The following is an 18,681-nucleotide window of genomic DNA, read 5'->3' on the forward strand; positions in this document are numbered from 1 at the left end:
TCCTGCTTTCTGCCACGGCAGCTCTAATTTAAACACGGAGGCATTTTTATGTATTTAACTCCCATCCTCTCCGAGCGAGGTTTGCAGCCAGCAAATCAATTTGGCTGATTAGAGCTAATGGATTTTACTTGACGTAAGCTATTAAACTATTTCCATAGCTTATTCCTGAAAGTGAATGAGCAGCCATGCTACAAGATTTATATATAACTATATATTGCACTGCAGGAGACGCTAAGCAATTTTTTTTTTTTTTTTTTTTTTTTTAAGTCTGCAGCTTCTAACTCCATCCAGGTCTGCCTGGTATCTGCAGAGCAGCGAAGAGGCTCCTGACGCTGCAAAACCGTCACCGAGGACTTTCGCCCATGTCTCTTCTTACAAAAAGAAAAAATAAATAAATTAAAAAAAGATGGGTAGTGCATGACAGAGCGTTTTCGTGCAAGATGAGTCCAGGCTCGTTGCAGATGAGGGAAGCTCAGAAAAATGTTCAAAATCACTTGGTGCAGGGGAAAATCTCCCTCCCGAAATGGGTGCGAGGTGCTGTGAAAACCCTGATGTGAAGGCACTGGTGGGTGCTCCCAAGTGGGAGATGCTGAGATGGGTTTGTACGGGCTCGCACCCACCAGGAAGACACTAATATATTACCTTCCCTTTATACTAAGGGCAATTAATTAGTCTAATAGCTTTTAGCGGAGCAAACCCCAAAATGGCAATGCAATTCCGAATGTTTTCTGCTGGAAGCGCCCAAGAACGTGCATGGTATCTGTGGGCATCAGGTCTCAGACCAAGATGGGATGAGGGGGAACAGCTTCAAACTGGAAGAGGGGAGATTGAGCTGAGATGTGAGGCAGAAATTCTTGGCTGTGAGGGCGGTGAGCCCCTGGCCCAGGCTGCCCAGAGAAGCTGTGGATGCCCCATCCCTGGAGGGGTTCAAGGCCAGGTTGGACGGGGCTTGGAGCAACCTGGTCTGGTGGGAGGTGTCCCTGCCCGGGGCAGGGGGTTAGAACTGGATGATCTTTAAGGTCCCTTCCAACCCAAACCATTCCATGGGTTTTACACCCTCAAAAATCACTGTGGCATCTTTGAGATAAATGAAATTGCAGAGAATATTTGTAAACAAACACATCCTTGACGTTCAGCGGCTGACAACTGTGATCCCATTGCAATCAGGTTGCACGTCTTCCTCGCAGACCTTGGGATATATATATATATATATATATTCTTTAATACCGCAGTCCATCAGATGCAAAAAGATGTGGAAAAAGCGTGCATGGAAACACAGGGCTGGGGTCTGACACCAGCAGCTTCAGGACAACTCTCCCATTTCTGCTGCATGACCTGGATGATCTTCTGCAAAAGGAAAGTGCAGGAAGAGCCACGTGCCTTCATAATAATGGTTTTAAAGGTAAAAATCAGCCTAAAAAGTGCTTAGCATATCTATCGTGGGTGACAAGGAGCGCCCACCATAGTTCCAAAAGCAATACACAGTGCATCGGTGCCCCAGGGCTCGGTCCCGACCTGGGAGATGCTCAGGAGCTTCCTAAATCTTTAATTATAAACATCCCTTTTAATTGCACTGGATGTAAAAGCAAGGATGAGATAATCCTTGTGGACAAAGCAACACCTGTGTATAAACACCTCTATTTTTAATTAATTTATTGATTTTTTCCAAAGGCTGCTCTTTCATTCGGCCATCCCTACCAGCGAGAGCTCCGATCCCATCTGTAAAATGGGTTTTCACGATTTACCTACAGGCAAGAAGGAAATTAAGCAAATCAAGGCAAAGACAAGCAAAAAAAACCCACCCCACCTCAGGGTCAAACGCTCAATAAGGGGATACAAAGCATCGGATTAAAGACACAATCCCGGCAGGAGTAATCCCATTTTTCACTGCACTCCCAGCAGCTGCAGGCACTGCCTGGCGGGAATTGTTTTTTCTCATTGTAATTCAATATTCGAGTCCACGGATTTGGGAGGCACCGGGATCACTGGTTTTATTGGGATTATGTTCCCGGTGGAAATGGTGGCAGCGCAGCCGTGCTGGTAAAGACCTGCCAGCTTCAAGTTTGGGGTCTTTTTCATGTGGTTAGACCAGAAGGTGGCTGCGGTCAGGTTGAAAATTGACTTTATTGGGTACAGTAATACAGAAAGGGAGTAAAGAGAAAGACGCAGGTAGAGAGGGGGGGATGGAGGATGGAGGGATGGAAGACAGAGGCATGGAGAAATGGAGAAGTGGAGGGATAGAGGATAGAGGGATGGAGGATAGAGAGATGGAGGAGGGATGGAGGATAGAGGGATGGAGGGATGAAGGATGGAGGGATGGAAGATGCAGGGATGGAGGGATGGAGAGATGGAGGATGAAGGGATGGAGGATGGAGGGATAGAGAGATGGAGGATGAAGAGATGGAGAGATGGAGGGACGGAGAGATGGAGAGATAGAGGGGTGGAGGAATGGAAGGATGGAGAGATGGAGGGATGGAGGATGGAGAGATGGAGGGATGGAGAGACGGAGGAATGGAAGGATGGAGGACAAAGGATGGAGGGATAGGGATGGAGGAATGGAGGGATGGAAGGATGGAGAGACAGAGGGATGGAGGGATGGCTAACAGAGGGATGGAGAGGTGGAGGGATGGAGAGACGTAGGGATGGTGAGATGGAAAGATGGAGGAAGGTCAGAGGGGAGAGGGTGGAGGCAAGGCTGTGGGAAGGTGGGGAGTATAGTACAAGGTGGGATCTGGGGTTGGGAATCCACCCCGGGAATATGAGTTGTGGCAGCCGTCAGCTGGCCTTGCAGCAGAAGTGGGTTCGGGGGGGGGTTGGGTAGGTTTTGCAGCTCCAAACCTGCGATGAAATACAAAAAACCCAGCCAAAATAAAATAAAATAAAATAATAAAATACGTGTGAGTGTGTGTGTGTGTGTGTGTGTGTCTGTGTGTGTGTTTGTGTGTGTGCGCACAAGGCTGTGCACGCGTGTGTGCGTTTGGCTTTATCCATAAAAACCCCGGGGGTGGGCGGGGGGGGGGACATGGACAGTCGGTTCAGCAGGCTGGCAACGCAACAGCTCTTGGAGATCTGCGTGGGCGTGTGGGCACGTGTGTGCACACGAGTGTGTGCGGGGGGGTGTGTGTGTGTATGTGCGTCTGGGTCTGCGCGCACGTGTGTGCGTGCATCGCCGCGCGTCTGTGTGTATGTGCGTAACTGTGCGCACAAGTGTGTATGTCCACACACGGGTGTGTGCAAATGTCTGCGTGTGCGCGTAGGCGTCAATGCGCATGCAAGAATGTACGTGTGCGTGTGTGCGTGTGTATCTGCACACGCATGTGTCTGCGTGTGTGCGCATCAGGGAGGGGTGTGCATGCGTGTGCGCATCCGCAAGCGTGTGTTTGTGCGCGCACGAGTGTCCCTGTGGCCGCGTGCGCATGTGGCAGGCGTGCGTGAGCTGGTGCCCCAGGTGTCAGCGTGCCTGCTTGTGCTCCTGTTTGCATGCGTGAGCACACGTGTGTGCAAATGTGTATGTACATGTGCGTCCGTGAACACATTAGTGTGCATGCATGTGTGCACATATGTGTGCGTGAATCTGCGCGTGCAGGTGATTGTCGGTGCCTGTGTGTGCAGTATGCAGCTCGGTGTGCATCTGCGTGCGTGCACACGTGTGTGTGTGTATCTGCGTGCATGCACACGTGTGAGTGTGCGCGCATTTGCATGCATGCACGTGTGCGTGCACTTGCCTGCATGCGTTTGTGTGCGTGTGTGTGCCCACAATTGTGCATATGTATGTGCCTATGTGAGATTGTCCACGTGTCTGCGTGTGTCCCTGTGTGTGCGCGCGCATGCGTTGTCTGTGCCTGTGTGCATTCAGGTGGGAGTGTACATGTGAGTGCATATATGCACGTGTGTGCATATGTTCATGTGTTTCTATGCATGTGCAGCATGGATATGCGTGTGCTTGCGTATACACATTTGTGTGCCTGTGCGTGCGTGGGTGATTTTATGTATGTGTGTGCATGTGCACATGTGTGCAGGTGTGTGCACAGGTGCTTGTGCATGCAGATGTGCGCACATGCACACGCACATATAGGCGTGCACGTGTTTGTGTATACACGTGCGTGTATGGAGTGTGTGCACGCGTGTGCAAGTGTGAGCGCAGCTCTGTGTGTGTGTGTACCGCCGTGTCCAGCTGTGCGTGTGCGTGTGTTTGTACTTACGTCTGCGTGCACGTCTGCCTGCATGCATCTATGTGCACATCTGTGCTTGCACATGTGTATGGGGGTGCATCTTTGTGATCGGGCGTGCACGTGCATTAGCACATGTGTGTACACATCTGTGTACAGGCATGTGTGTGTGCAGATGTGAGTGTGCAATGCATGCACACATTACGTATGTCCATGCATGTGCACACATGTGCGCGCGTGTGTCTGTTCACCTATGTCTTTGCACGTGTAATGCATATATATGTGCAGGTAAGTGTGTGACCATGTACACATGTGTTTGTGCAGGTGTGTGTGCACGTTAAGTGGGCATGCGTGTGCGTGTATATATGTGTGTGGACACGTGTGTCCACGTGTGCTGGGCATGCATTTGTATGCACGTGTGCACCTCTGCATGCATCTGTGCGTGCTTGTGTCTGTGCACGTGTGTGCACGGATCTAGGTGTATGTCAGTGCATGTGTGTGATTCTACATGTGTGTGCATGTGTGTGTATATCCACGTTGGTGCATGTACATGATTGTGCATGTGCGTGCACGTGTATGCCTATGTAGGTGGGTGAATGTATGTGACTGTACATGTGTATGCATGCGTGTGCATTGCATGGAGGTGCATGTGTGTGACTGTGCACGTGTGTGCATGTGTGTGTACATCCATGTGGGCGCATATGTGCAGTTGTACATGTGTGTGCACGTGTGTGCTTATGCATGTGGGCACAAGTGTGTGGTTGTATGTGTGTGTGCATGTGCATAGGATTGCATGTGTGTGACTGTACACGTGTGCGCGTGTGTGTGTATACCCATTGCGGTGCATGTGCACGATTGTACATGTGCACACACATGTGCATTGCACGGGGGTGCACGTGTGTGCCTACATGTGCGTGCACCTGTGCATTGCATGTGGGTGCATGTATGTGACTGTGCACCCGTGTGCATGTGTGTGTGTGTATCCATTTCGGTGCACGTGTGCGACTGTACACGTGTATGCGCATCTGTACATACGCTTGTGGGCACATGTGTATGCTTGTACATGTGTGTGCACATGTGTGCGATTGTACATGTGCGCTTTTGTGTGCACGTGGGCGCATGTGTACAATTGTACATGTGTGTGCATGCATGTGCCTGTGCATGTAGGTGGATGTATGTGACTGTACATGCGTGTGCACCCATTTCGGTGCATGTGTGCCGCCATACATGTGCATGCACATGCGTGCGCATGCATGTGGGCCCCCGTTTGTGACTGTGCACGTGTGTGCGTGCGTGTGTGTGCCCGTGTGGGTGCATGTGTGCCACTGGACGTGTGCGTGCACTTGCATGTGGGTGCGCGCGCGTGGTTGCACACGCGTGTGCACGCGTCTGCACTGGCACATGTGGGTGCATGCCTGCGATCGCACACGTGTGTGCACACGCGTGCGGGTGCATGCACGTTCCTGTGCGGGTGCGTGCACCCACGCACGGCCCCCCCTTCCCTGTGTGTGTGCGCGCCGGTGGGTGCTCACACATGTGCCCCCCCCCACCACCGGCGCCAGACAAGCCCCTCCCCCCCCGCGATGCCCGGCCCCCTCCGGTGCGGCGGGGGCGTGTCCTGGCTTGTGTCCCCCCCCCCCTCCCCCCCCGCCCTCACCCTCCATCCCCATCCCCGTCCCCATCCCCATCCTGCGGCCGCGGGCGCGGTGCGGCGCGGAGCGGGTGCGCTCCTTGCGCGGGGGCCGCCATGGCCTGGCCCTGCATCACCCGCGCCTGCTGCATCGCCCGCTTCTGGAACCAGCTGGACAAAGCGGACATCGCCGTCCCTCTGGTTTTCACCAAATACTCCGAAGCCACCGAGCATCCCGCCGCCCCCGCCGCCCCTCCGCGCCCCGCTGCCCCCATCGAGACCCAGCCCGCCGGCGATGGAGCGGGGGATGCGGCTCCCGGTCCCACCCGGCCCGGCCCGGCCCCCCACGCCTCTCCCCCGGCCGATTCGGTGATGCGACACGACTACAAGCCCTGGAAGGTGCAGCGACCGGAGCCCAGCTGCAAACCCAAGAGCGAGTACCAGCCCTCGGATACACCCTTCGAGAAGGAGACGCAGTACCAGAAGGATTTCCGTGCCTGGCCCATCCCCAAGCGGGGTGACCATCCCTGGATCCCCAAACCGGGACCTTCCCCCGTCCTCGCCTTGGACCGCGGGTCTCCGGAGAAACCGGCTCAGGAGAAGCGCCGGAAGGTGCTTCCCGCTCCCGAAAAAAAGGAGGAAGAGCCCGAGGGGGAGGATGAACACCCCAAAGCGGTGCGGGCCGGGGATGGGAGAGAGAAGGGTCGGAAGAAGGCGGAGGAGGCGCCGCCGGAGGCGGGCAGGGGCAGGGCGGCCGCCGATGCTCTCAACAGGCAGATCAAGGAGGAGGTGGCGGCGGGGGTCAGCTCGTCCTACAGGTGAGACACCCCCCCATCCCCACCCCCATGTCCTCGCCAGCCCTTCTCTGGTCCCCTCTTGTCCATCCCCAGGGGAAACATCCCACCCTGGGGGATGGGTGAATGCGGCTTTGAAGCATTTCAGGAGGGGTTTGGTGATCTCCTGCCCGGGGTGTGGGGGGGTTGTCCTTAAAATTTCCCACCTCTCTGGGTGTCCTGGTTTGGTTCCCCACCTTTCTGGGTGTCGCTGATGGAGTGTGGGTAGGTGCTGTGCAGGTAGTGAATCCACGGGGATCCTTTTTCCCGGTTGGGTTTGGAGCAGGTTGGGGTGTCCATTTCCCCCGGCCCAGGCCCTGCCACATCCCAAAATTCAGACTCCCAGCATCACCTTGGCTTTGAGCAGGGGGATGTTTGGGTCGCTTCCCCGGGATGTGCAAGTAGCACCTGGTCCTTTCCAAGCTCATCCCTGACATCCCAGAAACCCACCCGCTGTGCCACCATCCCGAAGGAGCAGTATCGCCACCGCATTGCTGCATCCCGAGGGGCCCACGCGTGGATGGGGGTCCCAGATGCCTGTGGGGTACCCCAGGCGCAGGATGGTCCCAGGCAGCATCCCAGGCCGGGAGCATCCCCAAGACAAAGCGTCCTAGGCCGCTTGGGTGGGGCAGCCTTGGGATGCTGCCATGTTTAACGCAGCGCGGCGGCGGGGGGGTGGCACATCCCTCCGTGTCCCCCTCCATCATCCCCAGGCTACATAGAGGTGCCCTGATTTCACCCCGGGAAGAGTCCCCGTTTTGGGATTCGGAGCGTTGAAACTCCTTGCTGCGAGATGCCGTTGTTATTTCTCTCCTGGGGCAGAGAGGTTTGGATGCATTGGGAATGCGAAACCAAATTGATGGGGTGGCTGCCCTGCGCCTACGTTCACAAGGAGGGTTCGCTGCAATTGTGTTTTTCCAGAGCTTTCTTTGGCAGAGCCCACCACCGCCGAGGCCGGGGTGGGGGTAGAAAAGAGCAGAGCTGGGAGTTGTTGTGACCAAAGTGTAATTGCAGCCTTTTTTGCTTCTCCCCGTACCCATGCGAAGGTGTTTATGCTTTTGAAGGATTGATTTTCTGCCCTGGGGAGTTTTAGAGGTGACACCCTGCCATCAAACAGGTAGTCGATTCATGCAGGTTTAAAATGAAGCTGCGTTTTGACTCTTGTGTCCCACCGGGGACTGTGGGGCACAGCAGAGCCGACAGTCATCTCCTTTCCCACGCCGGTGGGTAGGAAATGCTTCAAGCCATGAGATTTTTGATTTTTGCTGTAGTTCAGCATCGGCTCTGGATCTTGCCAGGGATGCGAGTGATGCCGTGGGCTCAGGTGCATCCAGGGGTGATGGTGCTGGTCGGCTGAGACGTGAGAAAACAGCCAGGGATTTTTGGAGGTGGTAGGGAAAGGGTTTTCCAGAAGTGCCCACAGTCCTTTCATCTGTTTTGGCCAGCCGTGATTTTTGACTCAGCTTTTTGTCTGCTCACCTTCCAAGGGTCTGGTGATGGCAGGACTCAAGCAGAAAGCTGTCCTAGAGCTAGAGAGTCGTGGTGTTGCTCTCTGACGCTGGTGCAAAGGATAATTAGACTTATTTACTTGCATATTTAAATGCAGATTGCTCACCCTCCCATCCTTCCACGTACCATCCCTCCTGTCTGCTCCAACAAATTCGTATGGCCGCCGTTGCTGCTCTGTGTTTCCTCACCATTCCCGGGTTGGGTCAGCTCAGATGTTAAACCCAAGAGGATCTTGAAGGCTTCGACCCTCCTTGTGTCGCTCCTCATCTTTCAAGGCACCCTTCGGGCTTTTCTTTCCCCTTGGATCCTCATCTGCTCTCCCACTTCCATGTTTTTCCTTCCTTGCAGCCTATTGCGAGAGAAGTGTTTGCTCTGACGCTCAGCCCTGGGACGTAAGCGCCTCTTCATTAATGCATAAGTGATGCTGTGGCTAATTGTTCTCATTTTCTGTTCAAATTAGGCATCTTATAAGTGTCGTTTATTGTTTGGGTTCTTTTTAAAAGCCAAATTCTCCAAGTCCTTATTACTCCTGAGAACCTTGCTGCTCACAGGAGTCCCTGCTGGGTGGGTTTTGAACATCTGCAAGGATAGAGACTGTTTGGGCAACCTTTTGGGCCACCCAGCAGCCAAAATGATCTCCTAGCGACCTTCTGCCAGAGAAGAGGAAGGATGGTTGATGCAGGGCTTGTCCTCTGTGGCCTTTGCTGGGCTTGTGCGCAGGTGAAGGCTCCCCAGCATCTGGGAGGAGGATGGGAGCAGGGGGAGATGTCCTTACAGTCCTCCACAAATCAGCGTAATTGGATGCTCCAAGGCTGGGAAACAATTCCTTGGTGAAACCGAAGAGCACAGCAGCAACGGTTTTTAAACTCGCTCTGTCTCCCCCTGTGTTATTATTCCCAGGTGAGGGAACGGAGCGTGGGACACGGTAAGCAACTCTTCCAAGGTCATCGGGGCTAAAGGGAGGAATTCCCTTTTCTAACCTCGTTATACCAAAAAAAACAGATATTGCGGACCCCGCGTGCCTGTGACCTCCTCCCAGATCTATCCTGGGATTTATTTTTATTCTTTATGTATATTATCCATGGTATTTATATTATTTATATTTGTATTTTTGTATATTCATTAAATATTCATGTATATATAGGATTTATTTAGGTACTTATGCCCAAATAAGTTCCTTTGGCAAACCAAGGGAAACAGTGGGGGGACATGCTCATTCCTAATGGTCTCCAAGAGTTAAATGGCTCCCAGGGCAACGTCTGGTTTGAAGCCATCAATAACAAGTAGGTTTGAAGGTGGTCAAGTTGTGCATGATGGGGCTGTGTGAACATCATGAGGTTCAACAAGATCAAGTGTGGGGTCCTGCACCTGCGTCAGGGGACCCCCGGTGTCCATACAGGCTGGGGGATGAAAGGATGGAGAGCAGCTCTGCTGGGAAGGACTTGGGGTTGATGAGAAGCTCAACATGAGCCGTCAGTGCGCGCTGGCAGCCCAGAAACCCCCCCGCAGCCTGGGCTGCATCCCCAGCAGCGTGGGCAGCAGGGCGAGGGGGGGGATTCTGCCCCTCTGCTCCGCTCGGGGGAGACCCCCCTGCAGTGCTGCCTCCAGCTCTGGGGCCTCAGCACAGGAGAGACACGGAGCTGCTGGAGCGGGGCCAGAGGAGGCCCCGGAGATGCTGGGAGGGCTGGAGCCCCTCTGCTGGGAGGACGGGCTGAGAGAGTTGGGGGGGTTCAGCCTGGAGAAGAGAAGGCTCCAGGGAGACCTCAGAGCCCCTTCCAGTCCCTCAAGGGGCTCCAGGAAAGCCGGGGAGGGACTCTGGATGAGGGAGGGGAGCCATGGGACGAGGGGGAAGGGTTTTAAGCTAAAAGAGGGGAGATTTAGATGAAATCTGAGGAACTAATTCTGTGCTGTGAGGGTGGTGAGATCCTGGCCCACATTGCCCAGAGAGGTGGGAGATGCACCATCCCTGGAGGGGTTCAAGGCCAGGTTGGACGGGGCTCTGAGCAACCTTATCTAGTTCAAGATGCCCCTGCTTACAGCAGAGGAGGTTGGACTAGATGGCCTTTAAAGGCCCCTTCCAACCCAAACTATTCTATGATTCTATGATGGCATCTGCTTGACGATTAATGCCCTATGACCATTCCTTGTTGGCTGTGGGGAAACTGTGGCAAGGGTGCTGAGTGACCTACCTGAGTCCACACATCAGGGCTGGGGTCAGGGTGCAGCTCGGGGGCATCATTCTCCTGTTTGTTGTGACTGGGTGTGCTTTGGTGTGACCCAGGTTCCAGCACCAAGGTGCTTCTTGCCTCAGTTTCCCTCCCCAGCAGCAGGTGCTGCCCAAGCAGCGTTATAGGGGCAGGTTGCGTCTCCCTTCACCCCCCTCTTCTCTGCAGTCCTGCTTCCCGTAGTGGCCTATGGACCCTGAGGGACCAAGTAAGGACCAGGGCATCCGTCAGAGGGTAGGAATACTAGTTTTTTGTGGCTGACCTGACTTTTAAACAGGGGTCAGGACCCAACCTGGGGGGCTTTTCAGCTGTTCCTGCTGGATGGATCCCTTTCTTCTTCGAATGTCTGGTGTCCTGTAGGACGATCTGGGGGCATCATTGAGGGCTTTATCTCTATTGGGCCTTGGTGACCCCAATACTCGAGTGCTTGGGAGGGGATTTGGCCCGCTGAACTGGAAGGGATGGGAAGAACTCTTCTCCCTGCTGCACCGAAGGATGGAGGGGGCTGGGGTTGACCCTGGGAGCAGAGAGAGTAGGTGATAAAATGTGCACAAAGTGGCATTTCCTGCTCGAAGTGGAACAATTAGAAGAACAATTTGGCAAAAATGCAAGAAGGAATGAATGTTTTCCATTTTTTCATTGAAAATGATGGGAAAATGTTAGAATTAGGTGTTTCCCGTGTGTTTTTTTTTCCTTATTCTGTCTTGCATTCTTCTCCTTTTGTAACGGCCTCACACTGAAAGAAGGTAGATTTAGATTGGATCTAAGGCAGAAATTCTTGGCTGTGAGGGTGGTGAGCCCCTGGCCCAGGTTGCCCAGAGAAGCTGTGGCTGCCCCATCCCTGGAGGGGTTCAAGGCCAGGTTGGATGGGGCTTGGAGCAACCTGGTCTGGTGGGAGGTGTCCCTGCCCGGGGCAGGGGGTTGGAACTGGATGGTCTTTAAGGTCCCTTCCAACCCGAACCATTCTGTGATTCTGTGATTTTGTTACCTTTTTTCCCTGAAGAAAAAAGATATAAAAGGGGAAATTTCACCCCCTTTCCACGGTGTCGGAATGAGTAGTAAAGCGATGAATTTTCCCCAGAGAAGTAATACTGTGAAACCTAGTTTTCAAGTTTTTCACCAAAGAGAGATCTTTTTTCTACCAAATCAATTTTTTTTTTTTCCTCACCAATTTCCTCTCCTATCAGAGGAAACAACACAAGAAAGGCTTCAATGGAAAATTTTGGACTGCCTCTAGTATTAATGAATTGCCTGTTGCTAATGTTCTGTCATTCATCTCAAGCCCTGGAGGTACTAAAGATGTGGAGCAAATGAGAATTTGTAGTAGCTATAGAGATGAATGAGTCAGCGCTGGAGACTTGCTGTGTATTTTTCTGAGATACAGAGGAGATAATTTAGGGAAGGATGTCCACGCAGGAAGGATGGATTGAGCTACATGAGGACAGAGAATTCATACTCCTTCATTATAGTTGTGGAAATGTAGGGCTGGAAGGATGTCCCAAGATCTTCTGGTCCATGTCCCATTTCTGGGGAAGGGGATGATATATCTAGACCACACCAGATTGATTTTATCTAACTTGTTCTTGAAAATCTCCAGTGGAGGACATGTCCCACCTTGGTGAGACAACTGCTAACACTGCTGGTACTGTCAGATCTGCCAAACTTGGTGGGAAATTTTCCATTGCCTTCTGAAATTTTGGATCATATCAATAGGCTGGGTCTGTATTAGTAAATTTAAAAGTTCCAGGACATGTTCCTGGGCATGGGGACGTGATCATCTACACTCTTCAGTTGTTGAAACAGTCCTTAGCCCGCTTCCCAGGCTGGGTTTGGGAGTGGGTATGAGCCAAGAACTGATCCCAACAAGCAGTTGGGATCAGTTGCACCTGGGGAACTTGCACCCCAAGTGCAGTCACCTTGCTTTGGGGGCTAAAGGGGTTTCATAGTGTGAGTGAGGGCAGTCCCAGGCTCCAGTGACAGAGAACATTCCTGGACAGATTTAATTTCCAAGTGTCGTTTCAGCTACAAACTCCCAGTTTGGATGAGAGTGTCATTAAAGTAACCCGTGTAGGTAAATGGATCCAATTTTGCTCCTAGCTGGAAGAGAAGGGGCAGGATGTTTTCTTCCATCCAGAAAAGGCTGTTCAAAGAGACGTTTGGCAGCTTTGGCTGAGGCTGAGCTCTGGCTCAGCAGTTACTTGATACGTACCTTTAGCAGCAGGAGGAGACACAACGTCCACAAGGACCGGTTGTATGAGTATGTAATAACCATGGCTGCAGGAAACCCTTGTGTTTGCTAAGATACAAAGAGGATGGAGGTGGGTGTTGCAGACAGACAGCTGTCCTGCCACACTCTGCGTCTTGATCTCCTCTGGATATAGTCCACCAGCCGAGAAAGGCTCTTGGTATCATCTCCAAGTTGGAGTATTTGACAACATATTCCCTGCAATCACATTAAGGTGGACAATATCCAGCCCCAAAAGCCAACTGGGAGCTTCTCAGCAGCGTAGGCAATATTCAATTTGGCTGCTTTGACTGCGTGCAAGGTGAAGCTGGGCTGTGTATGCTATAGGACAGGGTCGAGCAGGTGGAAGAGATGGAGGTGGCATTCAGGTGATGGAGTCAATGTGCTTGGGCAATTTTTCCTCTGCTGCTGCTCAGCTGTGTCACCTCAGCAGGGACCTTTAGGCACATGGGACTGGATGGGACCCTCTGGACCAGTAAGTCCAACTATTTAGTTTGTTATTTGGTCTTTACGAGTAACACCCAAGGCTCTGTCTCAGAAATAGGGAATTTTTGGTTGCACAATGCCAGCTGGAAGGATGCGCCCAAACCTCAGTCTCTGATGGCTTGCAACCATCATCTCATTTCCAGTCTGAGTCAATGGACAGGTTGTAGTTTGCTGTTTTGTTGGCACTGGGTTACTTAGTGCTTTTCTCCTATCTGGAGGTCACTGCTCAGTGTCTCCAAGTACAGTATCCACATCGTTTGGCATTCTGGTTTTGTAGGGGTTTAGTCTCCTTTTTACTCCCTGTATCAACCATTGCTCTCCATCTCTTCGTAGATTAAATCACTGTTTCTTAAACACTGAGGCAGACTGTTGCCCTTTGGAGATGAGATCCCCATCTCTACTGAGACTCCCATGTCCTGTTTGTGGGCAGCACAAATGCATCATGAATCCCTCACTTACTCTTTGATAACCAGGACCTCCATGTCGTTCTCCTTCTTAGGCAGTTCCAGCCTTGGAACACCAATCCCATAGCAAGAAATCTTGTTGATTAGTACAGAACCTAGAATTTAGTACTAATAATTTTCACCCCGTCTTGAACGTGGTAGTCAAGGCCAATCCCTGTCTTCCTCTGTGGTATCCCGATCCTCCACCATATTGGTGCTGCTTACAACGTTGTGCCATTAGGAGGTCTCATCGGTGTTGCCCTACTTTTGCATGCCAAAGTCAACCTTAAGAATGTTAAACACTGCTAACCTCCTTCCAGGCTGCCCCTCAGCCTTCCAACGCTCATCATTGTCATATTTCCCTTGCCCAGTTTCCCGTTCTGCTGATGTTCATGTTCACTGGCTTAATTAATAATTTCCCACATGGCCCTGTATCAAACGCTTTACTGAAACCAGATAGATTTTCTCATTTCTTTTGTCTGCTAAGTCAGTTATCGTATCAAAGGACATGTCAAACATCTCTCCTTCTCCCCTCCCAGTTGCTGCCGTGTCTGTTTAGACCACCAGCTTCTCCTGGACGCAGGAGCAGATGCTGTAGATGCATCTTGACATTTTTCACTTGACGGCTTCAACCTACCACTGTAACACACACAATAAATAAAGAGAAGAGGAGAGGGATCAGCTAATTTAGACAGCAGAACTTTCCCTGTCCTTCCTTTGCCAAATAAATCACGGACAGACGTTGTAAATTTGTCTTCTGTCACATTTAGAGTGTGACCTTTGCTTTTCTTGTCTCCTACGAGCTGAACAAGCCTTCACTTTCTAAGTACTTCTGCGCTCTATCCTACATCAATCGTGCTTTTCTTTGCTTTTAGCTGAACATATTCACTGCGCTAATGCTGATGTCTTCAAATAACCCTTGCTGCACCAGGGCGAGAGCATGGATGCTCTCCTGCTAACATGACCATCAGTGCCAGCCAGGAAGGGAAAGGCAGTTTTAGGGCAGTTTTATAGGGTAAAAGTTTTATTTCTCTTGATTTTTAACTCAGCATTCCGGATATCCTTCCAATGTCCTTTATATTTCTTTATATATATATATATTTGTGTGTGTGTGTATATACACACACACACACATATGCACATACACAAACCAAGCTGTTCACCAAGTTGACCACTTTAATCTCCAACTCATCGCTCCTCCCCAAGCCCAGCATCCCGGGTGTTGTGTAGCGAGCACATTTTGCTTTCTATTAATAACTCCCTTTGCTCAAACGGTGCCTTCACCTGAAGGGACCCCGCAGCACTGTGCAAACCCGGCGCGCATACGGAGAGACTCCTGCTGCTTTGGGGAGCCGGCTGTTGAGACTACAAAACAGGGTGTTTTGGTGCTGGGAAGGGGGGGAGTCTGCTTTTTTAAAATTTTAAACTATTTTAAATTTAAATTTTAAATTATTATTATTTATTTATTTATTTATTTAGTGGAGGTGTAATTCAGTTTTGCAAAGGAGGATTCATTTGAGGGATGCTCTCAGGTTGATGGGTGGGTTGCCTGAAATGATGTGCTGCTCATGCCTGGAAAGAAGGGGGCTGGCTCCAACAGGAAAAATCACTTCAGCCCCTGTAACACAAGCAGAATTACCTGGAGATGAGGATAAAGCCCTTGGGCAGCTGCCCCTGTCCGTGAGGATGCCAGCTGTAGAAAAAGACACCTTGAAGAGGTGAATTTAACCAGATGTCCCAGGGGAGGAACTTCTTTCAGGAAGCACTTTACACCGCTGAGCCGTGGAGCATGGAAGGAAATATTCCTGCTGCGAGCTGCCTTGGGCAAAACAAGCAGGTGATGAGCAGCATGCCCTGTGCAGGGATGGGCTGGCATTGGGGTACAGCGTCCATAGTGTCCCCATCCTTCTCCATCGGCAGGGACTCCTCTACTTGGCACTGGTGAGGCCCCACCTCGAGTGCTGTGTCCAGTTTTGGGCCCCTCACCACACAAAAAGCCATTGAGGTGCTGGAGCGTGTCCAGAGACGGGCACCGGAGCTGGTGAGGGGTCTGGAGCACAAGTCTGGTGAGGAGCGTCTGAGGGAGCTGGGGGTGTTCAGCCTGGAGGAAAGGAGGCTGAGGGGAGACCTTCTTGCTCTCTGCAACTCCCTGAAAGGAGGGGGTAGCCAGGGGGGGTCAGGCTCTTCTCCCAAGGAACAGGTGATAGGACAAGAGGGAATGCCCTGATGTTGCGCCAGGGGAGGTTTAGGATGGATATTAGGAGAAATTTCTTCCCCGAAAGAGTTGTCAAGCATTGGAAGAGGCTGCCCAGGGCAGTGGTGGAGTCGCCATCCCTGGAGGGATTTAAAAGCCGGGCAGACGTGGTGCTGAGGGACACGGGGTAGTGGTGGTTTTGTCAGTGTTGGGTTGATGGTTGGACTCGATGATCTGAAAGTTTCCTTCCAACCCAGGCAATTCTATTCTATGTGGAGTCTCCATCTCTGGAGACATTCCAAACCCACCTGGACGTGTTCCTGTGCAGCCTGCTCTGGGTGACCCTGCTCTGGCAGGGGGTTGGACTAGATGGTCTCCAGAGGTCCCTTCCAACCCCCACCATTCTGTGATTCTATGACTCGCTGTAGCCCCTATTCCAGGCTTCAAATCAGAGGCACAAAATAATATCCCTGGCCGGGGATTTTTATTTGTCATTTTATTATCATGAAAGCGTCTCCCAGCTTGTCCTTGCTGCCAGCAGATTTGTAAAGTCTTGCTGTTTTCCTGATGCATGGTTGCTTAATGCGAGGCTTTATATTCATCTGGTTTTAACTCTAAAAATACCACCAGAGAGCTGTAAATGAAGCATTTCGGCATCAGTTACTCCATCTCCGCTGTAGGGGCAAGGAAATCCAAGCTGTTGCGAGCCGCGGGCTCCATCCATAGGACTCCCACTGACTGCAGTCGGCTTTCTCCTGCATGGCAACGTCCTCCCCATGTCAATTATCTCTTGCACGGTGTTTGTCTGCCCGAGCTTGCAGGTGCCATCTTGGGAAGGGGGCAGAGATTTCTCGCTGAAATGCTTCGCAAGGTCGCTGGTGCCCGGGTGATGTTGCTCGGCTGCTGCTTTTCTTTTCTTGTTCTTGAAAAGGTTTGAAGGTACGTGGGGCTGTGCAGCTGCTTTGCTGCTTGTCTGGCTCGGAAGGGGAATCAAAATTAAGGTGTTCAAAGAAAACGGTGGCCTTTTGGAGCGGAGCTATGTATTAATTGCGAAGGGCAAGGTTATTCTGCTCGTAGAAATCAATATGGCTATTCCCAAGAGTGCCAGCATTGGCACTCCTCTTCATTGGGGGGTCATTGGCACTCTTCATTGGGGTCTTCACTTAGCCCAAAGCTCAGCACAGATCTCCTTTCTCTCCCCAAAGCCCTGCAGGACCAGCATGTCCTCTTGCAGAATCCCTGCTCTCCTCTAGAATTAAAAGCTCATGCCTTGGAGTTGATGTTCTCAGATGTCCTTTTCCACCCTCATCCCCATCTTGCTCCCCTTGCACAAGACATAAATATTCTTCTTGTGGGACTCCTGTGTGTAAGGGCTAGCTGTCAATTAAATTATGCTTATGTGCAATTAATTATTAGGTGAATGAGTTAATGTTTTCCTCCACTTTGTCTTTTTACTCCTGATTCCTTCCCATTAAATTAGCTACAGAAGGTATTGTGGTCACACAGGTAGTAGGAGGGAAGATGGGCAGATAGCTCGTCTCCCAACGAAGGGGATACAATCTGTTTCTTCCAAAGCAAAGATGTGCAGATATCTTAGAAAGCATATACTTATGGGGAGCTGGACAGTTTGGGCTTTCCAGAAATCCACTTAGACCAGCTAAAAACTTGGCTTTGGGAAGGCTGGAGTTGGCCAGGCCAGTGAGCTGCAGTAAAGAAACCTCAATTTTGTGCCTGGGTGTTGGGTGAATGGCAAGGGGAGAGGTTACCCAGACATAGGAGGAGGTAATCCTTTGGGATCAGCCCTGATTGCTGAGCTTCAGGCTTCCTCCCACATTTCCCTTTGCCTTTGACCTTGAAGGAGGCTGCCCATCTGCTCTTGGGCAGGCAGCTTTGCCTAAAAGAAATCAGTGCATCACACTCTGATGGGCTGGAAACACAGGCAGTGCTGTGAACCCTGGCTGGTCCCATTCCCAGATTTGGGCAGCAGTGGGGCTGATGGTTGGTTTATTGGCTGAGACCTTCAAGGAGAAGCTGCAGGTGCTGTTTTGCTGCAAAGTGGGGGTTCCTTTCCCTGCTCACATCCACTTCAACTGTGGAGCTCCATCAACCTGAGCCCCAGCGAGAGGCTGAAAGGATGCTCAATGTCTTGCAAACTCTTTCACAGCCTGAGCTGCACTTTACCACCAGTGCAACAGACCAAACTATTGGTGGAGTTCCTAAAGCTAAGGGGAGAATTAAATGTAAAGGTCTGATTTTTACGCTTTGCTGGATTTGTGGAGGCCAGCATAGCATCATAGAATGATTTGGATCGGAAGGGACCTTAAAGATCATCTAGTTGCAACGCCCTGCCTTGGGCAGGGACACCTCCCACCAGACCAGGTTGCTCCAAGCCTCGTCCAACCTGGCCTTGAACCCCTCCAGGGATGGGGCAGCCACAGCTTCTCTGGGCAGCCTGGGCCAGGGGCTCACCGCCCTCACAGCCAAGAATTTCTTCCTAATCTGTAGTCTAGATCTCCCCTCTTTCAGATTAAACCCTTCCCCTTCGTCCCATGGCTCCCCTCCCTCATCCAGAGTCCCTCCCCAGCTTTCCTGGAGACCCTTGAGGGACTGGAAGGGGCTCCAAGGTCTCCACGGAGCCTTCTCTTCTCCAGGCTGAACCCCCCCAACTCTCTCAGCCCGTCCTCCCAGCAGAGGGGCTCCAGCCCTCCCAGCATCTCCGGGGCCTCCTCTGGCCCCGCTCCAACAGCTCCGTGTCTCTCCTGTGCTGAGGCCCCAGAGCTGGAGGCAGCACTGCAGGGGGGTCTCCCCCGAGCGGAGCAGAGGGGCAGAATCTCCCCTTTTGCCTTGCTGGCCACTCTTCTTACCTGCTGGCCATGCAGATCAGGACTTCGACCATGATTTGTGCTCTCATTATTCATATATAAAATGGATGTGCAGAAGGTCTGAG

General features: G+C 51.8%; 1 protein-coding gene across 1 annotated transcript in view; it reads left to right on the plus strand.

Moving 5' to 3' along the window:
• The first annotated feature begins 5,826 nt into the window (after window positions 1–5,826).
• Window positions 5,827–18,681, plus strand: part of MAP6 (microtubule associated protein 6) — a 49,249-nt gene continuing 36,394 nt past the window's right edge. The window contains exon 1 of the mRNA XM_063327221.1: window positions 5,827–6,617. Coding sequence (XP_063183291.1) covers window positions 5,917–6,617 — 701 coding nt within the window. The 5' untranslated portion in view covers window positions 5,827–5,916. The remainder of the gene's footprint in view (window positions 6,618–18,681) is intronic.

The sequence above is a fragment of the Chroicocephalus ridibundus genome, chromosome 1, assembly GCF_963924245.1.
Source record: "Chroicocephalus ridibundus chromosome 1, bChrRid1.1, whole genome shotgun sequence".
Lineage (NCBI taxonomy): Eukaryota > Metazoa > Chordata > Aves > Charadriiformes > Laridae > Chroicocephalus > Chroicocephalus ridibundus.